At 41.3% G+C, this 26,533-nt stretch overlaps 1 protein-coding gene across 5 annotated transcripts in view; it reads left to right on the top strand.

Moving 5' to 3' along the window:
- The window catches only part of STXBP6 (syntaxin binding protein 6), a 242,813-nt gene extending 219,171 nt beyond the window's left edge, over positions 1–23,642 (top strand). For all 5 annotated transcript variants that reach the window (XM_054577887.1, XM_054577886.1, XM_054577888.1 and 2 more), the window contains 2 exons: positions 14,147–14,304; positions 20,590–23,642. In XM_054577887.1, the coding sequence (XP_054433862.1) occupies positions 14,147–14,304; positions 20,590–20,613 (182 nt within the window). In that variant the 3' untranslated portion in view covers positions 20,614–23,642. The remainder of the gene's footprint in view (positions 1–14,146; positions 14,305–20,589) is intronic.
- The last annotated feature ends 2,891 nt before the right edge of the window (positions 23,643–26,533 follow it).

The raw sequence follows: 26,533 nt of genomic DNA, 5'->3' as shown, positions 1-26,533 counted from the left end.
ATACTTAGAAGAAAGAAAATACTCAAATATTTTAATACTCTTCTTAAAATCAATAAAACATTCTTTACTTTTTAAAATCAATATAATAAAACAATAAAACAAAATAAAACAATTATCCATTTTGTATTGTATTTCAACTTCATTTTTGTACCAATATTTCATATTAAGTCACTATTAATATAAGTTATGGCTTTCACAAAGTTATATAAAATTATTATAATTGCATAATTATATATCATACATTATAATATATAATTACATTATAATATATAATTGCATATTATAATAGTTATAATTATTATCATCATTGTTATAATCATTTTATTATTCTTGATGTTCTAAATATCACAACTTGTCCAATAGAACCTGCTTTAGACTTGCTTCTTTTTGCTTTTAGTACTATCTCTACCATCTTTAAAAGTATCATTATTATTGTATGGCGATAACAAGGTATTTCAGGCCTATCTGAGTTTTTCTTGCCCTGAGACATGCAAATCTCTATTTTCAAAAGAACTTTGCTTTCTTCTAGCAGAAAGCAGTGTTAGGCACCAAAACCTAAGTGCTAGGTTTGCATTTGAATACTAATGTTGCAAAAAAAAAAAAAAACGTTAAGTGCTATTGCTAATGTTTGTACACCCTTTGGGACAGAGCTGGACAGAGTGTTCCTTGTCAAGCTTTTTATTTACATTGCATTTATCTATGATAAGCTGTACTCTACCTAGAGTAAGAAACTGATAAAACTTGAACAATTTTCTAAAATTTGTCAAGAAACCATGAGGCAGGAATTAGAGATTGGGGTCTGTGGCAGGTGACAGGTGAGTAGCTTAGCAATTAGACCAAGAAGGGTCCCTTTCATTGGTTTTGCTGTGTAATGGGTGAGCTAACAAAGGGTTGAGACAAGGAAGGGGCATGATCAAGTCAGTAGTATAGAAAGAGGATGAGGTATTAGAGAACCAAGACCCGTGGCAGGAAAGCCACCAGGCTGCTGTGATGGTCCACTAAGACCTGGCAGGGACTAGAAACAGTTGAAGGTTGACAGAAGAGCCCTCACTGAAATAAATGCTCTGGGCTACGTGAACACCTGGCTGTGGGGTATGACAGAGAAGTTACAGTTAAAGGTAAATTGAACATAGGACCCTGGGTAGACAGAGGGCCATTTAACACAAGGAATTCAAGAGGAGGTCAGATGGAGGGTGGAAGGGAAACAGTACGTTAATATTAAGGTAAAACTTTAGAAGCAGGCAAGTGTGGACAGTGCCTGGCCCATGTTTATTCTACAATAAATGTGCAGAATGAATCAGATAGTACTATTAATGCAGTATGTATTGAGTTCATCCTGTGTTACTAATACTATGCTGAGTATATATTTTATTCAATTCTCACAATAGAGTTTATGAAAAATAGGTACTATTGTTATCACCATCGTGCCAATGAGAAAACAAAGGCTCATAGAGATTAAATAATTTACCCGAGGTCACATAGCTAGTGGCAGAGACAGACCTAAACCTAGACCTTTCTGATCTCATATTCCTAACCAAGAAAAGAATGAAACTGATTGGGAATTATCAAAGTAATGGTAGGAATCAAGAAATAGTGTGTTAGAAGCCCAGGGAAAGAGCAATTTTTAAAAGGAGTGGTCAGTCCACATGTGGTCCAGTGGCTGAAACTTAAAATAGGCAATGGTCTTGAGAGGTCATTGGTGAGGCTGAGAGGCAGTGTTAGTAGAGTGATGTGGAAGCCACTTCCCTGAAAGGTTAAAGTGGCTGGAAAGTAGAAGAGGTGTCCATAAGAACAGACTCTTCTTTCAAGAATGTTATGGTAAATGAAAGTAGAGAAGGAAAAATGAGCTAAAATGGAAAGCTTAATAGGAAGACTCTTTAGTGCCAGAAAACTAAAGCTTATCTCTTTAGTAATGGCTGAAGTTGAGTGACTACTATGTGTCAGACACTGTTCTAAGGATCCCGCTTATACATGACCGCATTTAGTCCTCACAACAACCTTATGAGGTAGGTACTAGACCAACCTCCATTTAGTATGAGGACGAGTGAGACAGGTGAGGAAACAGACTGAAGCACAGAGAGATGTGGGGTAAGTTATTGGTTCAAGGTCACACGGCTAGTAAGCAGCAGGCTCCACATCTTGAAGAGAATTAGTTTTGCCCAGTAGCATTGTAGAGGGTTTTCAAATTGTATATTTCAGGACCTGAAAGTGTAGTTATTAAAGTAGAAGTCACTAGCTTCCACCTTAATGAAAGCAGAAAGCCATAGATCATAGGCAGTTTGTGGCAATACATCCAAAGACAGGGAACAAAATCCATTTTACCAAATTTAGAGGGACTCAAGGTTTCAATATCAAAACAAGCGTTCATTTTTTCAAGTTACATTTCAGCTACCCTCCTGAGAGCCTGTATTCTCTGAACAAAAGAGAACAAAAAGAAGTTTCCTTGAATTCCTTCTGCTGATACTCTATATTTTTTATAAGAACATGTTCATATGACTGAGTTTAAATGACTATTAAAGGACTGCTGAATTTCTCCACATATCCTGAGTTCAGGTGTTTCAAGGACATGAACAGAATCCTAAACATTTAGCCCTTGCCACTGGGAATATACAGACTGTGAGTTTGAGAAGAGTATGAACTCATAGGCTTCCATCGGACAGGAAGGGAGCATAGACATTCTCCTGTGTCCCTGGCTATAGGGTATGCCTGTGACTTAAAAACAGGCTCAATCACCTTAACATCGCACCGGAATGTAGAATGGTCCATTCTTCCTTTGGTAACGCCAGCAATAGATAACTCCAAGGTCTCTTTCAAACAGGCTTTTGAGCTTATAGGTTTACAAAGTACTCCTGAGTTCTGAATCCATTTTCCTTTGCCATCCAGCTGCAGGCAACAAAAAGCTTCATGGTCCCTGAAATTAGCCACCAACTTGAGACAAAAGATAATTCATGGAACTGCCATTCAACAGGCTATATCTGTTCTGCTGCTTCTATAAAGCAAGCCTTTTTAATGTAATTACATGACTTGTCCATCTATTATTAAATTGATGAGGACAGCCTGGATTTATTTATTTTTCTTCCTTTAACTTAGAAGTCAGTATTGCTTATTGTAGCATTTCCCTAAGTAGATTCTGTGCACAAGGACCTTGTAAATAATTATGTTTGGGAAATGCCGCTAACAGATTTCTCCTGCTTCTACCCCAACCTTATTTTGATTGACAATTTGCATTAGCATACATTCCAAAGTTCTGCAATTAAAGAACCAAGTAATTTGGTATTTCACAAAGTCACTTTGTAATAGAATTCCATTTTTTTATTTAGGATTTTTTAAAACCACACAGTCACTTTGGGAAATGCTGATATAGTCATTAAGAGCATTGGAATCAACTCTGAGCTTCTATGTATTTGACTTTTTTAGACTCCATATATAAGTGAGATCATGTATTGTTTTCTTTGTGTGTGTGTGTGGCTCCCATGGGCAGGGATATGGGTAAATAGACAGATGTTGGTCCAAGGGTATACAGTTAAAGAGTTATATAGGGTGAATAAGTCTAGAGATCTAATGCATAGCATGATGACTGAAGTTAATAATACTATATTGAACACTGGAAATTTGCTTTAGATTTCCAGATATGTTAATTAGATTATAGTAATCATTTTACTAGGTAGTATATGTACATCAAATCATCATGTTGTAAACCTTAAATATTAAAAACAATAAAAAATTTAAAAAATAATAAAAAATGCTTTAGGGTCAAGATCTGGGTGATGTTGGATAAGCTATTTCAGCTCCCTGGGTAAGAATATTTCCTTTGAGGAATTTGACAATTTACCATAGCACCTGCACAGGTTAGGCAGTCTGTGAATAACAGCTGTCTCTATGAGTGACTGGCTGGTATTCATGCTGCATCTGTGTCCAACATCAGTTAACAACTAATCCTTCTAGAAAGGCTCACTGTAACATAACCTGTATGTGTAACAGAGTCTACTGATTAGTCAGTACCACAGAAGTACAAATGAAATTTTACCTTTTGAAAGAACCTCCATCTTACAAGGGGATTCTAGAGGTTGTCCAACATTGAAGTGCAACGGTGTGATTAGTGTTGATTAGTCAATGTAATGTTGAAAGAGCTTGGACATTTACCCACGCTCACAGATAATTAATGGAGTCTATGAATTAAGAGCTAGTGTGTTTCACTGGATAGGCCTTTGCATTTAATCACTCTGTAGAAGTGAAAGTTAATAGCATCATTATTATTTCAGTTATTATTCATTTGTGAAAGGTTTAGTGTAAGTCACAGGACTAAGCAGAAACTCCTTGGAAACATCATGATTCCAATGTAACCAAATTACCACCAATGAGGGTGGAATGGGAGCTCATCTCTGGAGCAGAATAATGTATAAGTGGTTCAGAGTGGCTCTAGAACTAAGAAGGGATCCCACGGTCAGGGAACAAGTTTCCATGAGACTTTTCTTTTGTGTGTATGTCCTCTAGTAGTAGACACACTGAGCAAGATGAAGATCGAAAGTAGAAAATGAAAAGTCTTGGTTGAACCCCATAAATTTGCATCCAGTAAACTTAATTTAAATATCACTAATACTGCCCCAGACTTTGTTTTTGTCTTTTTTTTTTTATTGTTCTTTAAATATAGTTGTCTCCATTTTCCCACGACCATTTTCCCTTGCCCCACCCTCAATCCTACACCCCTTTGGATTTGTCCATGGGTCCTTTATACATGTTCCCTGATGACCCTTCCCCTTCTTTCCCCTTCCGCCTTCCCCTCTGGTTACTTTCAGTTTCTTCTTTATTTCAGTGTCTCTGGTTATATGTTGCTTGCTTGTTTGTTTTGTTTATTAGGTTCCAATTATAGGTGAGATCATGTGGTATTTGTCTTTCACCGCCTTGCTTATTTCACTTAGTATAATGCTCTCCAGTTACACCCATGCTGTCACAAAGGGTAGGAGTTCCTTCTTTCTTTCTGCTGCGTAGTATTCCATTGTGTAAATGTACCATAGTTTTTTGATCCACTCATTTTCTGATGGAACCCTGGGCTGCATAAGTTCTTTTGAATTGGTGTTTCAGGATTCTTAGGGTATAATCCCAGCAGTGGAATTGCTGGGTCAAAACACAGTTCCATTTTTAGTTTTTTGAGGAAATTCCAAACTATTTTCCACACTGGCTGCACCAGTCTGCATTTCCACCAACAATGTACTAGGGGTCCCTTTTCTCCACAACCTTGCCAGCACTTGTTGTTTGTTGATTTGTTTATGATGGCCATTCTGACCAGTGTGAAGTGGTATCTCATTGTGGTTTTAATTTGCATTTTTCTGATGGCTAGTGATGCTGATCGTCCTTTCATATGTCTCTGGGCCCTGTGTATGTCCACCTTGGAGAAGTGTCTGTTCAAAGACTCTTTGTCTTTTTGGATTGGAGTCGTGTGAGTTCTTTATATATTTTGGAGATCAAACCCTCATCCAAGGTGTCATTGGCAAATATATTTTCCCATATGGTTGGTTTCCTTTTCATTTTGGTGTTGTTTTCTTTAGCTGTGCAGAAGCTTTTTATTTTGATGAAGTCCCATTTGTTTGCTCTTTCCTTTATGTCCCTTGCTCTAGGGGACATATTGGTGAAAATATTGTATCAGTGAAAAAATGTGGAATACCTGAGATTTTCCTGCCTATGTTTCCTGCCTCTAGTACTTTTATGGTGTTGTGACTTATATTTAAGTTTTTTATCCATCTTGAGTTTATTTTTGTGTATGGTGTAAGTTGGTGGTTGAATTTCTTTTTTCTTTTTTTTTGCATGTAGCTATTCAGATCTCCCAACACCATTTGTTGAAGAGGCTATTTTTCCATTTAATGCTTCTTCACCCTTTGTCAAATATTAATTGACCATAGAGACATGGGTTTATTTTTTCTGGTCTCTATTTTGTTCCATTGATCTATGTGTCTGTTCTTGTGCCAATACCAGACTGTTTTGATTACAGTGGCCTTGTAATATAGTTTGACATCAGGTATTGTGATCCCTCCTACTTTGTTCTTCCTCAAAATTGCTGAGGCTATTTAGGATCATTTATGGTTCCATATAAATTTTTGAAATGCTTGTTCTGTATATGTGAAATATGTCACTGGTATTTTAATAGGGATTGCTTTGAATCTATAAATTGCTTTGGGTAATTTGGACATTTTGATGATGTTAATTCTTCCAATCCATAAATACAGCATATGCTTCCATTTACTTGTGTCTTCCTTAATTTCTTTCTTCAGTGTTGTGTAGTTTTCTGAGTACAGGTCTTTTGCCTCCTTGGTTAGGTTTATTTCTAGGTACTTTATTTTTCTTATTGCTATAGTAAATGGGATTTTTTTTTCCTAATTTCTGTTTCTGATATTTCATTGTTAGTGTACAAAAATGCCTTCGATTTCTGAATATTGACTTTGTATCCCACTGCCTTGCCAAATTTACTTACTAGGTGGAGTAGTTTTTTGGTGGAGTCAATAGAGTTTTCTATGTACACTATCATGTCATCTGCAAACAATGACAGTTTTACTTCCTCCCTTCCAATTTGGATGCCTTTTATTTCTTTTTCTTCCCTGGTCACTATGGCTAGGACTTTTCCAATACTATGTGGAATAGAAGTGGTAAAAGCGAACATCCTTGTCTTGTCCCAGATTTAGTGGGAAAGCTTTGAGTTTTTGCCCGTTAAGTATAATGTTGGCTGTAGGTTTCTCATGTATGGCCTTTATTATGTTGAGGTATGCTCCTTCTACTCCCTCTTTGCTCAATGTTTTTATCATAAATGGGTGCTGTACCTTATCAAATGCTTTTTTCACATCTATTGATATGATCATGTGATTTTTCTTCTTTCCTTTTATGTGAGGTATTAACATTTATTGATTTGCAAATGTTGTACCATCCTTGCATCCCTGGGATGAATCCCACTTGATTGTGGTGTATGATCTTTTTAATATATTGCTGGATGTTGTTTGCCAATATTTTGTCGAGGATTTTAGTACCTTTGTTCATCAGCGATATTGGCCTGTCTAGCCCAGACTTAATTGTCCCTTCTGTCTAACCACGAAATGGTTTTGTTAAGAAAATTAATACATAGATTAGAATAGAATAGGGACTATTTAATCTACTGAAAAATAGATTATTATTGAATACTTTGGATATATGATATGATAGTTATTAACAGTTATTAACAGATTTAATATAATAGATCTCCCTGCCAATTTTTGAGAGTTTATTGTATTAGAACCCAAATCCTCTTTGTATTTTTCAATATTCAGAACTTTTCTGAATTATGTATATATTTTTACATAAAATATGTAAAATTATATATATGTTTTTACGTAATTGGGTTTTTTCTAAGTTAGTTTGGGAAAATGGGACTTATTGAACAGATATTCCTAAGTGGTTAATTGATTATGAAGTAGAAGTAGTCCAAGCAAAACTATTCACAGATTTCATTTTAAAAGAGTGCTCTGAGGTGAGCATGCTTAATCAGCACTGAGTATAGATTGGTATATACTTACTGATCATTTATATTTATAACACTTTTCCACTATCTTTTTCTCAAAGATACTCAGGATGAGTATTTTACATTTCAAATATGTATATCTATGTATTTATTTGATACAGAAATTAGCTTCTGTAATTCTATGTAAGGTTCCTGTTTACCAGCGATAGAATTAGTAATTTGATTACCAAGATACAGCCTGAAGTCTAGGATAATCAGAAGAAATTATGTCGATATTTGGGTTATTGGAGTATTTTGTATACTTTTTAAAATCCTTCCTCTTTTTTTCTGTTCTGTTGTTACTTGTCAATATATTTTACACTTTTCACTCATATTTATGTACACTTAAAATATTTAATTGTGATTTTTAAACAATGATACAATGTTAAAAGCTTTACCTCAGGTTACTCTCTCAGTCATCTAAATCATTTCACAGAAAAGATGCCAGCATATATATTTTTAAAAGCACATATTGAGTGGAGCTGATGTGAATGCAACATCAACGAAGTAAGAATGGTCTGTCCTGTACTCTCTAGAGACTATAATTCAAAAGGTAGTTGACATTATTTGTTGTGGTTGACAGCCTCTTTTCAGACTGCATGAGTAAATGTGGTATTAATATGCATCTGTCTATGTAGAGAAAATTACTGTTCTGTCTGCTCTGGGAGACCAGATTTAACTCAACACATTATGGTGGACCCCAACTTTTGAGTCAGGAATCCTATATACAAATCATACTCACCAATTTGATGAATAGGTCTTCAACTCCTTGTCTAAGCAACACCCTGAGCTACACACAGCGGGTATAAAAGATATCTTAGAAATGCGTTCTGCAAACCTCATGACATTTAGCCCTGAGATAGGAGGGAAGAGAGGGAGACATGCAATGGAATTAGGTGGTATTGTGCCATTTTTCTGTAGTTTTTAGAGAGAAGAGGTGGTCTTAGGGAGATGGAGGGACAGGTGTCCATTGAGCACTACAGACACTGTGTATTTCCACAACAGCCGCATGAGGCAGATGGCATGATGCTCATTTTACAGATGTGGAAATTAAAGATCAGAAAAGTTAAATCACTCCCTTAAAGTCATTCTGCCAGTTGTGTCAACATACCAGTGACTGGCACATAGTATGCACTCAAATGAATAGTTCTGAATATTGAACAAATCTTTCAAGGAAGCCATTTTCAGCATCCACCAGAACACTCAAAAGTGTGTATGTCATTTGAATCAGCACTTGTATTTTTAGGAATTATCAGAAATGCGGGCAAATGTGTGTGCTCGTGTGTGTGTTTATAAGTGCAAGAAGATAACTGCAGCCTTATTTTAAAAAGTAAGACTTTTAGAAACACACCAAATGTCTAAAAGGGTAATAGTTATGAATAAGTTGCAATAATTTAATGCAGCCATTATAAACAGTATTTTCAAACAATTTTTCATGACATGGAAAGTACCCACAGTTGGATAAATAATTAAGTATATGAGGGGGGACCCCAAAAATAGAATTTATTTATAAAAAATGTTTATTTATTCTTGCATGTTTAAACTTCAGTCACCTTCAAAGTACCCTCCATTTCATGCAATGACCTATCAAGACGTTTTTTCCAGTGCTCAAAAAAATTTTGGAACTCATCAATTTTTATGCCGTTTAGTGCTTCTGCCATTTTTTGGTTTAACATCTTCTACATGGGGAAAACGCTGCCCTTTGAGGATTTTTTTCCATCCAGGAAATAAAAAAAAAGGTCACTCAGGGCAAGATTGGGTGAAGAGGGATGGTAGGACACAGGGGTCATGCCGGTTTGGGTTTGCATTTGTAAATCACCTGCCATGAAATGGGCAAATGCATTGAAAGTATCTTCAAAAAAATTCACTGACGCCAAATACAGCTGGAACACTGATACTGATGTGTTCCTAGAACACTCACCCAGTGGGAGAAGCTTGTACTATAAGGGGCCTGCTCTCCAGAAGATAATTCTGGTTTGGGGATGGGGGGGTCCCTGCTCACATATAGTATGGTTTCAACCATGTTTCAGAAAAGCATAAACAGAAAAATTACTACAATAAAATACACAACAAACATAAATTATGGTTATCTCTAAGCAGTTGGATATTACATGATTTTATTGCCTTTTTATAATGCGTATTCTAAATTTTCTACAGTAAGTTTTTTTAACTTATAATAAGGACAGGATGTTTTGTTTTATATTGTGATTTTAAGAAATGCATTAAGAACTGCCACACTAAAGTCTCATTGTATACATTAATGCGGACTGTGTCGTTAATCTCAGTGAAAGAAAATTCCCGCGGAGAGCCAGTTAACACAATGAGCAGGAGAACGGGCCCTGGAGCTGGACTTCTGGGGTTCAAAGCCTAGCTCCACTATTCATTTACTGTGCAATTCCTGGCACGTTGTTAAACCTCTCTCTTTACATTGCTGCTTCCATCTGTAAAAATGGGATTTTAAAAATAATGATATGCCCACCACATAACATTGTTGTGAAGAGCAGATTTTATTAAATGCCTAGAAATAGTAAGTGTTCAGGCAACTGTCATTTTTGCATTGGATTTATTAAGCTATTTAACTTCTGTTACTTTTATACTTTACGGTTGTTTATTTTCAGGTTAGTAACAGCAAATTTTTTATAAATGTCCTCTTTTGCTGTAGCAAAACTATTTCCTTTTTTGCATTTTGTTGTTTACTTAATTCATTGAATTCCTGCAACAGTCTCTAAAGGAGGTAGTTGACTTCACTAGACACAGACGAAACCCTTAGCCATTTGACAGATTAAGAATTTCACAACCTAGTTAAATCACGTGACAGCATCACTTATGCTGTCTGCTCTCTGCTAAGGCCTAAAGAGACCCTAAGAGGGATGATGCATACTTGCTGCCTCTAAGTCAGCCAGCATTTATTAAGGGTCTACTGTGTGCCATGGATTGGTAATCAGAAGTGAGAAAGGCACAGTTTCTACCCTCCAGGAGCTCAGTCTATATATCCAACAATGACATGCAGGAAAATAAATACACCATTTGAAACAGACACAGATAATGTGTGTTTTGGGAGTAGCAGGGGGTAGAATGGGCTGGGTATGACAAGGATTTCTAGGAAAGAGGCCTGAAGTATATTGAAGCATTTGGAGTAAGTGGGAGGGCCAAGATAAGAAGCAGAGTTCCAGACAGAGGTAGCAGTAACTACAAAGGCATATAGTAAAAGAAACATGACACATTGGTGAAAATTTTGGCAAGGCATAGAATTAGAAAATACTAGGTAGGAGGGAAAATGGATGTGGTTCCAAGAGATAAGCTGAGAGAAAGAAGGAGAGCACAAGTCTCAGTTTTATGTTGAAGTAGCAAGGAGGGGGTAATAAATGTGCCTTTTTAAAAATTTAAAAGTGTGGAAGACGGACCAGAAAAGGCATGTGAACAGTTAGACAGAAGGCTGTCACTAGAACTCTGAAGGCTTAAGGAATTGGGTTAATACAGAGATAATGAGAATAGTAGAGAGCAGAGAGCTGTGTAGGAGGTGACCTTTAGTTGTCTGGGTAAAAATGAGGGAGGAATCTAGACTGGACTCCCAGGCTTCTGAATTGAAGACCTGGGCAGATAGTGCGGTTAGTCCCCGAGCAGGACGTCCCAAAGGAAAAACAGGTGTGAAGGGAAAGACAATAGGGTCAGGATTAGACATATGAATTTCAAGATGACTTTGGGTCACTCACCTGGAGTTCGCTAGTAAGAAAGCACAAAAGGGCCTGAAGCTCAGCAGCACAATCCAGCTAAAGAGAAAAATGTGGTGGCCACTGAAGCCACGAGTTGAGTAATACTGTCCCGGGGAGAGCCTATAGAGTGCATAAGACAGATTGCCAAGGCCAGAACCCTGGAACTACAGCATTAGCAAAAAGATCCCAGAGACAGAAGAAAGTAAGCAAGCAGGAGACCTAAGCCAAGAAGAGAAATTTCAAGGTTTAGGGAATGGACAGTAGAGTCAAGCAGTGTCCTTGAGGAATTTATAGTTGAGCCGGGAAGTCGCTGCATCTACAGGTGAAGAAATGAGGTAGAAGAGTTGCTCACGACTGTACTTGATTAAGCACCCAAGGCAAATATAGACAGTTATCCTGGAGTTGAGGGGAAGAAAAAAATGGAGTTGTCCTTCAGCTTGGTGAAAGGTGATAGGACCTCACTGGGCCTGAAATATGGATAGAAATGAAACCAGAAGAGGTCATTTCAACTGAGGCAACACGATTTGTTCAAATCTATCCTTGTGCCTGAAAATAACTAAAGGTGGATTTTCCATTGATAGTGGTCAGCAGTGCCATCTTTGAATAGTGAAGACAGCCTTTGGTTCCCTCTTTTAGTTGGTTCTTTTTTTAGTTATAATGACTATTGGTTAAATTGTAGCCCATAAAACAGGGTGCAGTGTTATCTGATATCATGTACAGGATTAGCGTTACGGAAGTCACGACAAGAAAGCAGTATGGCTTATGCGTATAGCAGGATCATTTCAGAAGCCAGGTATGTCTGAACTTGGAAAATATTGTGAGGCTCAATTCCAGTGGGAAAAGACAAGACCTGCTTATATACCCTCTTAATTGTGTGAAAGCTAACTCTAAAATCCCTTTGCTTTAATGCAGCTATTCCTAGCTGTGAAGTTGCAGATTCTTGGCTCCCAGCCTCTGGTGGCTAAGCTTTGGGTATTTGGAAGGAAGCAGGAATGGGAGGAGATTTTCTTGTGCCCTCCCCGACTCTCCTTCACCTTCTAGTCCCTTCTCCATCTTCCCATACCACCCCATTGCCCTCTTCCTTCTTGGGAACGTTTGACTTGCAATGCAGCATGGACCATAACTCTTCATTTACTAAGAGGAATGCCTTAAGGGCAGAAACAGTCAGGCATTACCTTGGGAAATAACCTGTCAAAACCTATCTGTGCTTGTCTGCTTACAATTCTGGCATAGTAATTGCTCCCTAGGACCAACACCATATCTGCAAAGAGGAAGGTGCAGAATAAGGAAAGGTTTGGAAAACCAGGTTCCAGTGCTGGCTGTGTCCCATCCCTGGTGACATGATCTTGTGAAAGCCACTTAACCTCAGCTAGTCTCAGACTTCTCAGTAGAATGTTTGTGATGGTCAAATGATATATTTGTGAAGGAGATTTATGACTGCAAAATGCTATTGAAATGTTAGGCCGTGATGACAGGGTCACACTGTGAGTACGACGTAAATGCAAAAGGGGACCAAGATTTCCCCTCCCAAATCTGTTCTGAAGACCTAGACCTTCCATTCCAGCTCTTGCATTCAACTGGGTTTCTCCAGAGCCTCATCTCCTCTCGTCCCTGTTCATGTAGGCCAGTTTGTCTTGATTCATTGTAGTGCTTGATGCCGCTGAGTAATACTAAGTTAACCCCATGCCCCTTCCTTTAGTGCATAGTGGAAGCCCTTGAAATCCACCCTAAAAGAAGAAAAATGGTAAACAATTTATGAAGTGCTTCCTCTGGGCCAGGCACTTTCTTTGTCTGAGATCCTTTTCCGCAAGCCACAGACTGTTCCCACAGAGGAGAAGTTAGTAAGCCTTTGCAGATGAGACCAGAGGAAATTACATTTCTATTAAAAGCTGTCTGTGGCTAGATGTATCCATCCCAGGTACAGAGTTAAATGATGTAAACTTATTCAAAGACATAAAGCTATTACATTAAATGCCATTAAATTTTCCACTCAGTGTTAACAAAATACAGGTATAAATTTCCTTCAGTTGTCATTTTGCAAGATGCTTGTTCTCAGTGGATTATGCATCTGAGAGTTTTTGCTGTTGAATTGTTTCCTAGTCCTGGCAAGTGGATGTCAAGGGTGCCTGGCCCTTTGAAACATGATGGCTTCCAACTTCCTCGTTGTCATCACTCCTGAATCTGGGAGTGCTAAGTTTCTTCTCAGGCTGGTTCACTGTTTTCCACCTGCTGACCAAGTGTGGCGCTGAGGCTCCATATTTCAAATACTAGAGATTAGAGGCAAGGAGGCCCAGCCAGCCAAGATGCAGCTCAGGATTCAAGGTTGGTCAGTGGCACATCTACTCCGGACTTTGAGGTTGATTCAGAGCTGCTTACAGGGAGCCATACGTGGAAGGATGAAGGGGTAAAATGGAAGGGAAGAGAAGGGAAGAATTGAAGGGAATATAGAGCGTTATATCTGGAAAAGTTCTGTGCCCCCATTTTCCTGAGGTTATTCACCTAAACCCCAGGTCAAGAGGAAGGGCACGTAAGATCTAGATATGTCTCATTAAGCTTGCCTAATTCTCTGAACTTGTCAGGATTTCCATTTCCATTTGCAAACCAAGTTCTAAATCCATGCGGACCTAGTCCTTTCCCCAAACAGAATGCCAGGAGAGTGGAAATAAGTGGTGTGCTGGTGCTGGGTTTGTGAGAGAAGCTTTCAGCCTTTGCCTAGGCCCTGCAGTCAACAGGTGTTTTTCCTACAAGTGAGTCAGTCAGCCCCAGTCAGAAGAAATGTTGACTTGTTTCCTAGACCTGGAGGCCTTTCTATAATGTGACCCTTCTTGCTCTCACAGGATGCTCACCCCAGGCAGGGATCTGTCACTGTAGGTCAGCCGAGCCAGCTTCTGACGCGCTTGCTGTCTTTCTTCAGGAAACAGCATCCTCCATTCGGCGGCCGACAGCGTGACCAGTGCCGTACAGAAAGCAAGCCAGGCCTTGAACGAGCGCGGGGAGCGGTTAGGCCGAGCAGAGGAGAAGACAGAGGACATGAAGAACAGCGCCCAGCAGTTTGCAGAAACTGCACACAAGGTGGGTCCTGCAGATGGCAGAGATCTCAGCTCTGGACCGTCATGGAGCTTTGATGCTGGGAAACTATGTCTCCCATGATGGAAGATACAAAATCAGGCCTTCCCTCCCTATGCAATTTCTGTCTGCTACTTATTAAGTACCAGAGTCATGAAGGATTCCTTCCTGTCCCTGTTTCTTTGGTAATATCCTTTCTGATGTCTTCATTCCTATCTCTGACCGTGGACCTTTGAGAAATGTGGACCACCTTTAATTCCTCCCCAGAAGTTTAGGGCTCAAGTCTCAGGGAACAGCGTCAGGGAGGGAGGAAGATATCAGAATATCCCTCTTCCATTGGCCAGTTCTTGAGAGGACTTTGGGCTGCTTGTGCTTGCTTTTCCTTGCCGTCTCTTTCTGGTCCTGAGCTTAGCATCCTGTGTTATCTTTTCATCTTACGAAAACCAAACTTTCATCCTGGGGCACAGGGCATCTCAGCGCTGGTCTCCCTCTGCAAGGGGCGTGGACCTCTAAGGCCGACCTGACTGGTGCAGAGCTGCCCGCAATATTCCCTCCCATCCCGAGTCCAGAAAAAAAGCACTTCCCACGTGACTGTGGTGGTGGGTGCACACATCCACCTTCACACACTTGCTAAGAATGTGGCTTTCAGAGGGGGCAGGGGGAGTTTTTACTGGCAGCCAGTTATCTAAGGCAGTCACAAACCAAAGGCCAGAGAGTCCCTGTTGGTCAGGTGATAAAAAGGATTTACTGCTGTTCCTGTGCTTTAGATCAAAGGGCAGTTTTTCTCTGGCTAGCGATTTGAATTTAGGTTTCCAGAAACAGCTTCTACTGATAACTGCTAGCATCTCAGACTCATGATCTGGCTCTACAGATACACCTTTCAGGTGACCTCTGGGGGGGAAATTTTGCTTCAACAGAAAACCCCGCTTTTGCTGAGGAAACAAGATTAGACAACCTGGAAAATAACAAGAAAAATCGCAGCTGAGCTCAGGCTTGGGGCTCAGGCTTGGCCCAGACTGCAGGTCGATTTCAAATGGGTGCTCCCTGCCTTCCCTTTCTGCATCCCCTTTGCACAGACCTGTCTTGTTGTGTTACCACTTCTCTGTCGTGACGGGGTATTACTGCACCACTGCCTCGGGAGTCCCTTGGGGTTCCCTGGAGGTGAGGTGGCAGATCTGTTTGAAAACACAGGCCATCCTGCTGGAGGCCAGAGCCTCTGCTTACTGTCGTTGTCACAGAGGGAGCGAGCTCAGATTTACTCTTCTCTTGTCCCTTGGTCCCTTCTCCAGCCTTCATAGTACAGAAATAACGATGAGAAGAATATGCCAGGATTCCAGCCCCCTGGCCCCCTGCGTCATTTATAACAGCAGAACTGTAGTCATTTAAATCGGGAGTGGACAGGGGAAGTCTGGGGAAGCATTTAAAGTGTTGATTTGGGGAAGAGAAGGCTAAAGAGCATAATTTGTGATTGTCTTCAAGTCTGGGAAGGGTGATAGCACAGGTAATTCTCTTTTGGATCTGACGCAGAATAGAGTGATCAATAATAGGGCGCTGATAAAATTCTGCTAAAACAAGAACTTTGGTTAATGATTAAACCATGAACCAGGTTACCAAGGACGCCTGTGAAATCGCTCTTCCTAAGTTGGAGCAGACAATACCGGGAGGTCATCCATGCAGGCATCCCCCTCAGAGGAACTTATGCAAACATTGGACTGGACAACCTAACCAGATGGCCAGAATTCTTGGCCCCGGTCACCCTGTTTCCCTGATGTTGTGGCCAAGTTTGCAAAGTAGTTGGGAAGACCGTATTGTATAGTAGTTAACATCTTTTGTTTGATTTGCCATCTCAGAGATTTACTCATCAGTGACCTTGGGCAAGTGCTGAATTTCTCTAAACTCCAGTTTCCTCATCAGTCAAATATGGCTAATTAACGCTAGTACACCTATCTTCCAGGGTATTGAGAGAACCAAATTACTTCAAACGTCTAAATCTATTATTAGCACAATGCCTGGCACATATAAATCTAAGTTAATGTGAGTTATAGTTATGTCCATAAGATTTGTTTCTACTGAACCTACCCTATTTGGTCTCATAACGGGCACAGTGTGCGGGGTGGAGGGGAGTGATAGAAATAGGCTTGAAGGTCCTAACACAGGGATGGGAGGATTGGAGGAGATGTTGTGGGCTCCAAAGGCAGGTGGCAGGGCCTCCTGTTAAATGCTGATGCTTTCTAAACACGAAGCAGCCCTTGAAACAGGATCCATCAGAACAGAAACAGATTAGCCCACCAAAGGCAAAAGGGCTTCTGGCTTTGACCACCGGGAGGATGGCTGGAGCCAGTGACCTCCCCTCTGGTGGGTGTTCCAAGGGGGAGGGCTGCTAGTGTCTGTTGAGGGAGTGTGAGGGAGACACTGCTGGAGCCAGACTTGCCATTTTTCACAAAGCGGGGTGTGTGCTTGTGACTCACCAGCAGTGGCAGGATTCCTAATAAGGAGATTGATCTCTTTAGGTAAGGTATGGTTATTTTCTCAGAGGCTGGGACTTCCTGGTTTGAACCCATCGGTGTAGGCTGACCATGAAGATGCCGTTTCACAGGCCTGCTGGTGAAGAAAGAGTTCGGAGGTGGAGGCCAGACTTTCCAACCCCTCAGACACACGGGGCTGTGTTGACTCATAAGGAGCAGACTGCATTCACAAGTAGAGACTCAGTGCGTGTATTAGAGCCCTGAGCAGAGACTGGCAATTCTAGGTGACAGTTCTTTGTGTGTCCTGGTTGAACAAGGGCATGCAACTCTAGCTGAAGCATAGGACCCACCTTTCTAGATTGCAGTAGAAAAGGGTCTCCAGCTTTTTAATTTCCCCCAGTTCTCCTGCAATGACCTGTGTATGTCAGAGAGTGGATCACCTTTGCACAACCCTGCCATCAAGGTATATGGGTGCTTGTCTTCTGTACAGCAGATGGAAAATGCCCCTGCAACCCCTTCTCCCCCAGCTTGGCTCAGCCTGGCTTGAGGAAGTGTGGTTCCTTCCTGAGCTGTGGGCTTGGCACAGTCTCAGCCCTTAGGAAAGTGTAGCTCAGCCACAGAGCAGACCTGCTCATGTTCCCCTGCCCCCAAAGCACAGTGTAGCAGCGCGGGCAACGCTCTGAGGCCCGCCATGGGCAGTGAGTCAGCAGGCGAGAGCGGGACCCACACCTCGGCATCCTCGGATGACATTTCTCAAAGATAGGAATGGTGATCTGCCCTGTTTTGCACAAATCCACGCTTGTGGGGGAGAGAGTGGTAAGTGGCATCTCACTGGCAGGGAGTGGCTGCCTCTGTCCTTTGTCTGTGTGCTTCCTTTGGGTCCCTGAGCCAGAAGGGACCTCAAAGGTCCAGGCCTCTTAAAAAGTACCCCAGTATGAGTAATTATTTTTTAATTATTATTATTAATTATTAATAATAAGAGACAGCTTTCTGTGGCATATTAATAAAACAAAATATGTCAAAAGGAAATGTTAAACTCCTGCAGGAATTCTAATTTCTAAATTGATCCATAGCACTCGAGCTGGAGATGATATTTATAGACAGGAGGTACAGAGCAGTTGTGACTTTAGAATTCAAGGTCAGACTTGTAGCAGGGAAGCAACAGTACCCTGCCTTCCATATTCTGAGCTCCTAGCTCCCAAGGAATTAAAAACCTCAGTAGCATGGAAACCATGCCGCTTTCTGACTCTCTGCACAAAATATCTCAAATAGCAGAATGTCCAATCCAGTCCAGCTATATTTCTGCAAAGCTGGGCTGGCCACACCCCATGTGGCCAGGACTCCCTTCTGTGGGTCCAGACTCACTGCAGCGGTAACCAGGGCCTGGTGTGAGCAGCTGCCGAAGACTAATGACTGGGTGAATTGGCACCAGCACACTAGCTGAAGGTTAACAGCTGCGTGAGTGACAGGACAGCAGCACTGATCAAATATTTATGACAGTTACTCATTATGCACAACACTTAACAGCTCTGTGTTGATGTGAATGTTCCACATTGCTAAATAACGTATAAAAAACTAGAAGACAGAGCAAGAAGTAGGGCCACACAGCAGAGGGGCTCTGAGTGTGGCTGGGGAGTGGGAGGGATCTAAGGGAGAGCCCTGTCTCGGACATTTCCATCCACCTTGTTTCCCATAAACTGTTTGAGGTCAGGAGTTATAAACCACCTCCAACCTTCATGGCAGAAATCCACAGCACTTCGTATACAGCCTGGGCATACTTGGGACTTCACAAACATGTCTGACAGTTGACTGGCTCTTGGGGTCAGCTCTCCAGAAGGCATGTGGTCTTTCCCTAGGCTTCTTCTCCAGACAGAGGCGCTGGAGCTCTTTCAGCCGAGGTTGCCCAAGCAGAGATTAGTTGAGTAACACGAGGGTTCAGTCCACAGTCCCCTCTCCTTCCTGTGCTGACTTGGCCCGGGTGCACCAGCTGCAGGAAATACGTTGGTGCAGCTCTTGCAGGTGACCTAGCTGAGGTGGTAGCACCAGGTTTATAGCTTCTTTGTCAGAGACATCAAGAAGGGGAAGGGGAGCCTAGACTTGTGGGTTACGCTGGGGACATGAATCCTCGATGATTTCTTCCGGAGCGATGCAGCACCTCCTGGTGGAAGTGGCGGGGGACGGGGGAGGGGGCCCTTGCTACTTCTTCAAGGGCCAAGAACCTGGTCCTGAGGCAGATGACAGGGCTTTCTACAAAGTTATTGCCTGCATGGAATCACCTGTTCTTTGCTCAAAAAACATTCTCAGTCCCAGAGCCCTGCCACCTACCCCTGTCCCTCTGGCCCCAAATGCAGGGATTGATCCCCAATATCAAACTCTGGGCATATAAAGAATTACAGCTCAACCTCAACTCTGCCTTCTGGGCTTCTTGGTAAGAATCTGGCTAAGGAAAGCAAAGCCATATTTAATTTTATGTTCTGTACCTGCATTCATTTCCTTAAATATATCATTAAGGGCTCCAGCTGGGCTGAGGAAGATTTTGAATGATACAGTAGTATTTGGTGGTCCCATTTATTAAGATCTAACATTTCAATAAACCACATTTCTCAAATACCAGTGGGTTTATTAGGGATGGGAGAGAGAGAGACCCGAGTCAGGAGGTCGTTCTCCACCCACCCCCCGCCCCCAGCTGCCTCAGTTCTTGTTTCCCCGCAAGAGATGAATTCAAGCAAGAGACCAACACCCGCGGTGGAAATAAGATAGTTTATTTATGCACTTGAGCAAAAGTTACATTGCTGTTACAACTATTGGGGTTCAGGGTTTATATACCTTAGCTGGCTTCTAGAAGTACCCCTCCTCCATGGCTACAAAGGCTTTCTCAGTTAGTAAAAGCTCTTTGTCTTAGTAACATTGCTACAGTGGCCCCCTCTCCCAGTACCGAATCTCAAGGACTGTTCCCCTTCCTCCTGCTCGTGACGCTAGGACACTTGGCAATCTTAGTGAGATTGCTGCAGAAGCTTTCGGAAGCCCCCCCTTCCCAGCACAATCTCAAGGACTCCCCTCCCTCCTGTGCTATTTTGCTTGTAATGCTCGGGGCATCTGGCAATCTTATCAAACGAAGCTCAGGACTGCTGAGTTCATTGGTGAGACATGTCTTCCTTTTGCTTCTAGCCTCCTTTCTTTGTTAGATTGTAATGGCGAGGGCTCTGCCTTTATTTCCCCTCTGGCTGCTCATTCCTAGCTGCTACCTAACAGGAGGAGTAAATCAAGGTCTGGACTTGGTCTGTTGTTCAGCCCTAACAGGGTCTAGTCCAGCGCCTTGGACTTGATTGAATGTCCAGGTTGGATACTGAATGGATTATTGAAAATTGTTTCTCTACCATTGTTGATTTTAAATGCTGTAGCAGATGTCAGGAAATGCTTAACAGTTGAAGAGCATTGGGTTTCCTGGATGCCTAGTAACCCGGGAGCCCAGAGGTCTGAGTTCTATTCCCGACCTGTTCCAAGGGGAGGTCCCTCACGCTGCCTGTGCAGTGGCGTTTCCAGGCGTTTCTTGGGTGGAATGAGGGAACACCACCTAGCGCTCTCCCCCACCTGAACACGTACACTGACAAAATTACTGTGAGGAGGAGTAACAAATGCAGGGTTCCACAGGCGATTTGGAAAAACGTTGCACTTTCACTAGATGCCACCGTGCGTAGTAATGGTGATCTGCCCCAGCAGGCAGAATCTCGGTGCTGCTTCCTATTGTGGACGTGGGACGGAGCACGCATTGAATTCTCCCGCCGCTTAACAACGTCTTCCTTGTCTCATGCCTCTCTCTCCTTAGCTTGCCATGAAGCACAAATGTTGAGAAACTGCCTGTCCTGGTGACCCTCTTAAGAGAAATGGAAGAGTCTGTTCAGCAGTTTTTACAAGAATTCCGGACCTCCACTTGCTTCTTTTTTCCAATGATATATGGACATCTAAGGTTTTTGTTTTCTTTTGATATGTTAATCTGTTTTTCTGTTAATATTAAAAAAACGTGGTGTTTTTACATCTTGCTAAGAATGCTGCAATAGCAATAGCTTCAATTTGTTTTTGTTTTTTCCACCGTGTGTACATGTTTGTATGTTTTCCTTGTTTTTAGAGGGGGGGTTTGTGTGTGTGTGGTAGTTTGAATATGAAATTTGGACCAAATGATACACTGAGTTGGGCCTAAGCTGGCATCATGTGTTTTTTCCTGATATTAAGCAGGAAGACATTTTAATATGGTGACATCAGATGTTATTTTTCCTGGTTGGAAATAAAGGCAAGCAGTGATTGGGTTCACTCAATATCCCAGCTGCTCTTAATTTGAAGGTTAAGATTCTATATCCTGAGAAATAAATCTGTATTATGGAAAACAATTGGAGTTATCACGGGAAAGAGCAGTCTCAGATTTTTGCTTTTTATGTAATAATCTTTAGCATGAGCCATCACTAGCATTCAAAACAACAAATCAGAATCACAGATAGAAATCTCCTGTTTGAGCTGTCCGAATACTTGTTTCTAGGCTGATTATTTGAAATTATCATATGAAGGATAAAAATTTGAGATTAAAGACCAAAGAAAAAGCTACTGAAAAACCTTTGTGCACTTATGGCTGCTGCTTTCTTTTGTCATTGTCCCAAATTCCGGTAGCTGGTATTGAAAAGAACTTGGATTTTTATCAAGAATTGATTTGTCCAGATAAAGGTCCGCGTAACTGATAATGTGAAAACATACTACATTTAAAATCTTTTTTCTTTTCTTTTTACAAAGTCATGTCTATTTTAGAAACACCCTCACAATGTCCTTGGGAAATGGCTTTCAGTTCCCTAGTATCAGATTTTGGGGAGTTTTGATGTTGTTATTGCTGTCTGTTTATTTAATGTAATTTCAAGTTTGGGTTTCTTGACAAATTGCATTTCCCAGCAATTGCAGCTTGCCAGGGCTGACGGAAGACAGCAGCCATGAAGCCTTTCCGTTGCAGTCAAATTGAAAATAGTTGGTACACACATGTGGTTTTGTATTACTCAAGATAGCACTGGGTTTAGAGTCTGGGAGTTCATTTCTTAGAGGGTTTAACATGCTAAACATAAAAGCCATGCTTTGTCTTCTTGAAACAGGAGGCAAGCTGTGCATTCAGACACATTGCCAGCCTCCCACTGCAGCGCATTGATTTTTAAGCTGCCTGAATCTTCGGGACCTTTTTTGTCTCTTCCTATTCGTGGAGCCAATTGAATCCATGTGTATTGTAGCCTCTTTCGTAGCAGTGTAAGGTGACTTCTGGATTATTTATGCTGATTTAAGTAGCTTAAATTCTCCTGATAGAGCATTCCCAGGGAGACAGAAAGATGGGTTATGGGGGGCGGGGGGGGGGAGGCACAGCGGTGATTATCTTAGTAGTTTGTGTCAAAAGGGTGATGAGATTTGCTGGAGACAAATTTCTGAATCCTCTTAGGGAGATGATCCAGTTCTAGAAGACTGTAAAATTTATATGGTAAACTATGTAAGTTTACTATAATATGATGTACTTTTCTTTTGGTGTGTAAAAAGTTTAAAGAAACAAGAAACTTTGTGTCTGATGAGTACCATTACAAGCATTTATAATTTCTAAGGCAAACCCAAACTATCACTCCAAAGAGATTTTGTTTGCAGATACCATTTCAGAACACACACGTTAATCTTCCCAAACTGAATTCTAGCTTCAGAGGTAGATAGTTGGTATAAAAAATTGAAAGGGTGACTCTAAAACCCCCTGACAATAGGCCAAACTCAAAAATACAATTTGTTGCCAACTATCTAGCAACAGCTCTGCAGAGCTGCTTCTAAGGTAGCAGAGGATGAGGTCATAAGCATACTGTGAAATTTGAGATTCTTCCTCCCTGGTTGAATTGTGATAGTTACTCTTCATAAATGTAAGTATTCCGCATCTTTCCCCACTCTCTGTTTATCCTTTTAGACGTAAGTTTTATTGGAAATAGCCTGGATTAGAAGAAGACCTATCTGAATTGGCTTCCTCTATTGATTTGCTTTCAGGCCACAGTCATGCCCTTGACCTCCCAGGGTCAGAGTCAGACACAGGACTTCACCCCCCGGAGAGGCCAGAGCCGCAGGCCCTGTCCCTCCTCAACCTCCTGAGCTGCTGCACAGCAGCCCGGGGATGACACACATGAAGTTCTTTGCTCTCCTTTTGTAGAAGGTGCTGCAATACAAAATATTAATAAAATCTGACCTAGAGGAAATCGGTAAAATGACTCACATGATTTGGGACCAATTCATTTGGTCGAGCTTGCTAGGAGACAGTTAATATCTGTTTGTTTCATTTCTGCACTTCACTATGAGTTTTTGGGGTACTGTGTTTTTGTGAAGGACTTCTTAAATTGTATTGACAACACATAATGAAAAGAAATTTCCCAGTGTTATTACTTCCTGGAATGTAGCCGTAGTCTTCTTCCCTAGTATTACTAGATATCTGTGTACAGGAAGTATACAGTTATTCAGGTTAATGTTTCATATTAAAGAATGTATTTGTAAAATGTAGCAGGATCAGTAGTTAACATTTTTTAAGCTCTGAAAAGATAATGATTATGTGTTAGACTTCAAATTACAGTGAAATCTGTCTTGATACTACTTTTGTGGCTAGCAAAGATTGTGCATTTATGTAAAAATATTTACAGAATGCCCTTAATGAGACATTAAAGATAGATTTCTCTTTTGAGTTTTAGAATTGTGACACCACTGATGTCTGTCGTACAGTTAGTTCCCCAGAAGTTCTCTGAGATGTCATATAATTTTTGTTTCTTTCAGAGATGAGTAACACCTGCTCATGATTCACTATTGTAGCGAACTCTAATTTTGTCATTAAATACTTTAACTCTGTGATGAAAGTGTGTTTCTCTCAGTTATTTCTAATATCTATAGAAACACTACCAAATAGATAGGCATCATTGTACTTTGGATGCTAATGGAAGATCTTACGTGCCTATGGGAGACCAAAGAACTAGGATTAGCATTATGATAAAGTTGCATAACATTATGATGATGGGATTCTATCCAACAAGAGTTCAGTATTTTTTTATTCTCATGGTCAGAGCAATTAAGCCAATTAATAGTTACCTCTGTGCTGATGTTAGTGGTGTGCTCAACTCAAGTACTCAGGATAGCATGTGCCCTCATTCAGCAGAGTGGTTTCATGACCTACCTGTTAAATTAGAAAGAAGATTTGATCAAATTATGTCGATTTACTTTTATGGAAGAGTAAATGCAATTTGTTGCACTTGCTTTTGAGGGAACCAACTTAGGTGGTTGCCATAGCACGATCGCCATCTCTGGGTTGTCATGGCCACTCCGTAACACAGTCAGGACATCGAAATATTTCCTGGGAGGACTGCAAGTAGAAGAGAACACTGCAGTCTCCACTTTTCAGAGGAAAAAAAAAAATGGGTGGATGGTTGATCTAAATGAGGACCCAGCCTTAAGTTAATTATGTATTTAAAGGCACCAGTTCTTGTGAACTAATTATAAACCAAGTGCCTTGCAAAAGTGATCTTTTTTCCTTAATATAATTTTTATTTGTTAGTAATTACATCACAACCAAACTCAAATTTTATGGGAGGATTAACATGATTCGTGTTCTCAGAAAAATCAATGGTGCCTTTTCCCCTTGCTGTCAATGAGAAAAATATTGACATCATAGTCATCCTCTGCCTAAACAAACAGATTAAGGGTAAGAGCAGGATAAAAGAAGAAGGGGGAGAAAAATACCAGAAATACATTTCAAACAGAAATGGAAATGTTTGAGTTTTATTGTTGTCGAACCTCAATATTTGAGTCTGTCCACCTGCATGCACCATTTCTGAAAAGAAGCTGAAATACATCTGAAAGAAATACACAAGCTGCTGTCTGCAGTGGAGGAAGGAAGTAGTTTGTGGTAGAATTGACCAACCCAGAGTATGGGCTAATTCCTGCACTGAAAGACTGGACTCTTTGATGCTGTGTTAGATTTCAAATTATGTAAGGCAAAATCACAAGACACTATGGGTTAGGGGTTCCAGGTCATGTTAGAAGCTGACAGGTCCAAGGTGACATAAGGTAATAAATCACTCATTCAGGTCTTGAGGACAGCTCTGAGGTCAGCTCCAGAGTCCCTCTTTCTGATTTCGTGGGAAAGCTGCTAGGGAGGGCCACCTTAGTGCTCAGGAGCTGAAGCATAACATAGGCCATGTCACCTGTAGCCTGTCAGAGGTCCAGACCTTGTCCTTGTGACCATAGGTCAGGTCCAGGCCATTGTCTTCTACTGACGCAAGGGTTAAGGATTATCAAGGGGAAAGGCGAAGTCTATGAGATGTGGTGAAGGGGCAGGCGGGATGATTTCTAAAGCTGTAGTCACAAATCAAAATCATGGGGACCCTCGGCTTCATTATTTCCTGTTGATACTGTTCTGTGTGCCTCTTCACCTTCCGTGGGTGAGCTTGGGTGGTAGCTGAGCATATGTTGCATGTTCACATAAGCATGCACACAGCTGTCATCAAGAGCTGTGACATCTTTTTGCCCATCTGGATATGACTAGGTAGATGACAGTATTTCTAGAGGTCAATAAAACTTTGAAGTACCACACATAGGCCATTATGAGAACATGAGAAATGTAAAGACTTGAGACAGGAGGAAGTGCTGGCTCAAAGCGCCTGAAACTCTTAGAATTTCCTAAGTGTTGAGAGTGAGGAAGGGTGTCTTTTATTATGTTAATGATCTGGCTTTTGGAAAGTACAACGAACCACATGATTAGAGGGTTAGAACTTTCAGCCCCAGCACCCCCACACCTCCAGGGAAGGGAGTGGGCCTAGAGGTTGAATCAATTGCCAGTGGCCAATGATTAATCAGTCATGACGATGTAACAAAGCCTCCACCAAAACTGAAGAGGATAAGGTTTGGAGAACTGAGCTGGTGACCGCGCAAAGAAGCAGGAAGAGGTTTGTGGCGTAGAAGCACCTTGCCCTTTCTTCGTACCTTGCCCTATGCACCTCTTCCATCCGGCTATTCCTGAGTTATACCCTTTTCAGACCAGTGATCCAGTAAGATATTTCTCTGTGAGCCTTTCTAGCAAATTAACTGAACCCAAGGATGGTGGTGTAGTATTGCTGATGGAAATAGGATTCTTCCACAGGACTGTGAGAAAGTATTTCGGGGACTCACGCATAGGAGGATACAAGCAATTGTATCAAGATTTATTGGAGCAAATACAATGGACTACCTCCAGCTGCCCAATGTCTCACCCATGACTGGGTGGCTCAGCTCTGTCCCACTGAGGAAGAAGTCCAGCCTCTGGGGCCTCAGACCTGCACCCAAGCCAAGATCCAAAGATACAGAACTTCTCTGCATCTCATTTCCCCATCTCTACATCCACCACCAAGACCTGATGGCACACGGGCCGAGACCAGTGCTGCACTTGAACCTGTGAGTCAACCTGCACTTGGGCCCATGCTGCTACCAGACCCTCGTGGCAGCTACAGAGAGAGACCACGTATATGAATGAGCCTTGGCCCTTTGTTAAGCTTTGATTATATCGCCTAGGTCTTGGGAAGGGGTAAGCTTTCTTTCAAACTAACCAATCTTTTTCCTAATTTTTCACTGGTTTTTCTCTGGGCCCTCCTCCTATCCAGTCACTTTCTTGGATCTTCTGTGGTTTCATGACCTTATCCTATCCAATTTTTTCCCCCAGATTTTCCCAGGCTAGCCTCCTCCACTTCATGTCACCACTTTGGTTCCTA

Source organism: Pteronotus mesoamericanus, unplaced genomic scaffold (assembly GCF_021234165.1).
Source record: "Pteronotus mesoamericanus isolate MK-2021 breed Mesoamerican mustached bat unplaced genomic scaffold, CSHL_Meso_final contig_46, whole genome shotgun sequence".
Classification (NCBI taxonomy): domain Eukaryota; kingdom Metazoa; phylum Chordata; class Mammalia; order Chiroptera; family Mormoopidae; genus Pteronotus; species Pteronotus mesoamericanus.
The sequence above is the reverse complement of the archived record's forward strand: the minus strand, read 5'-3'. Positions and strand labels throughout refer to the sequence as shown.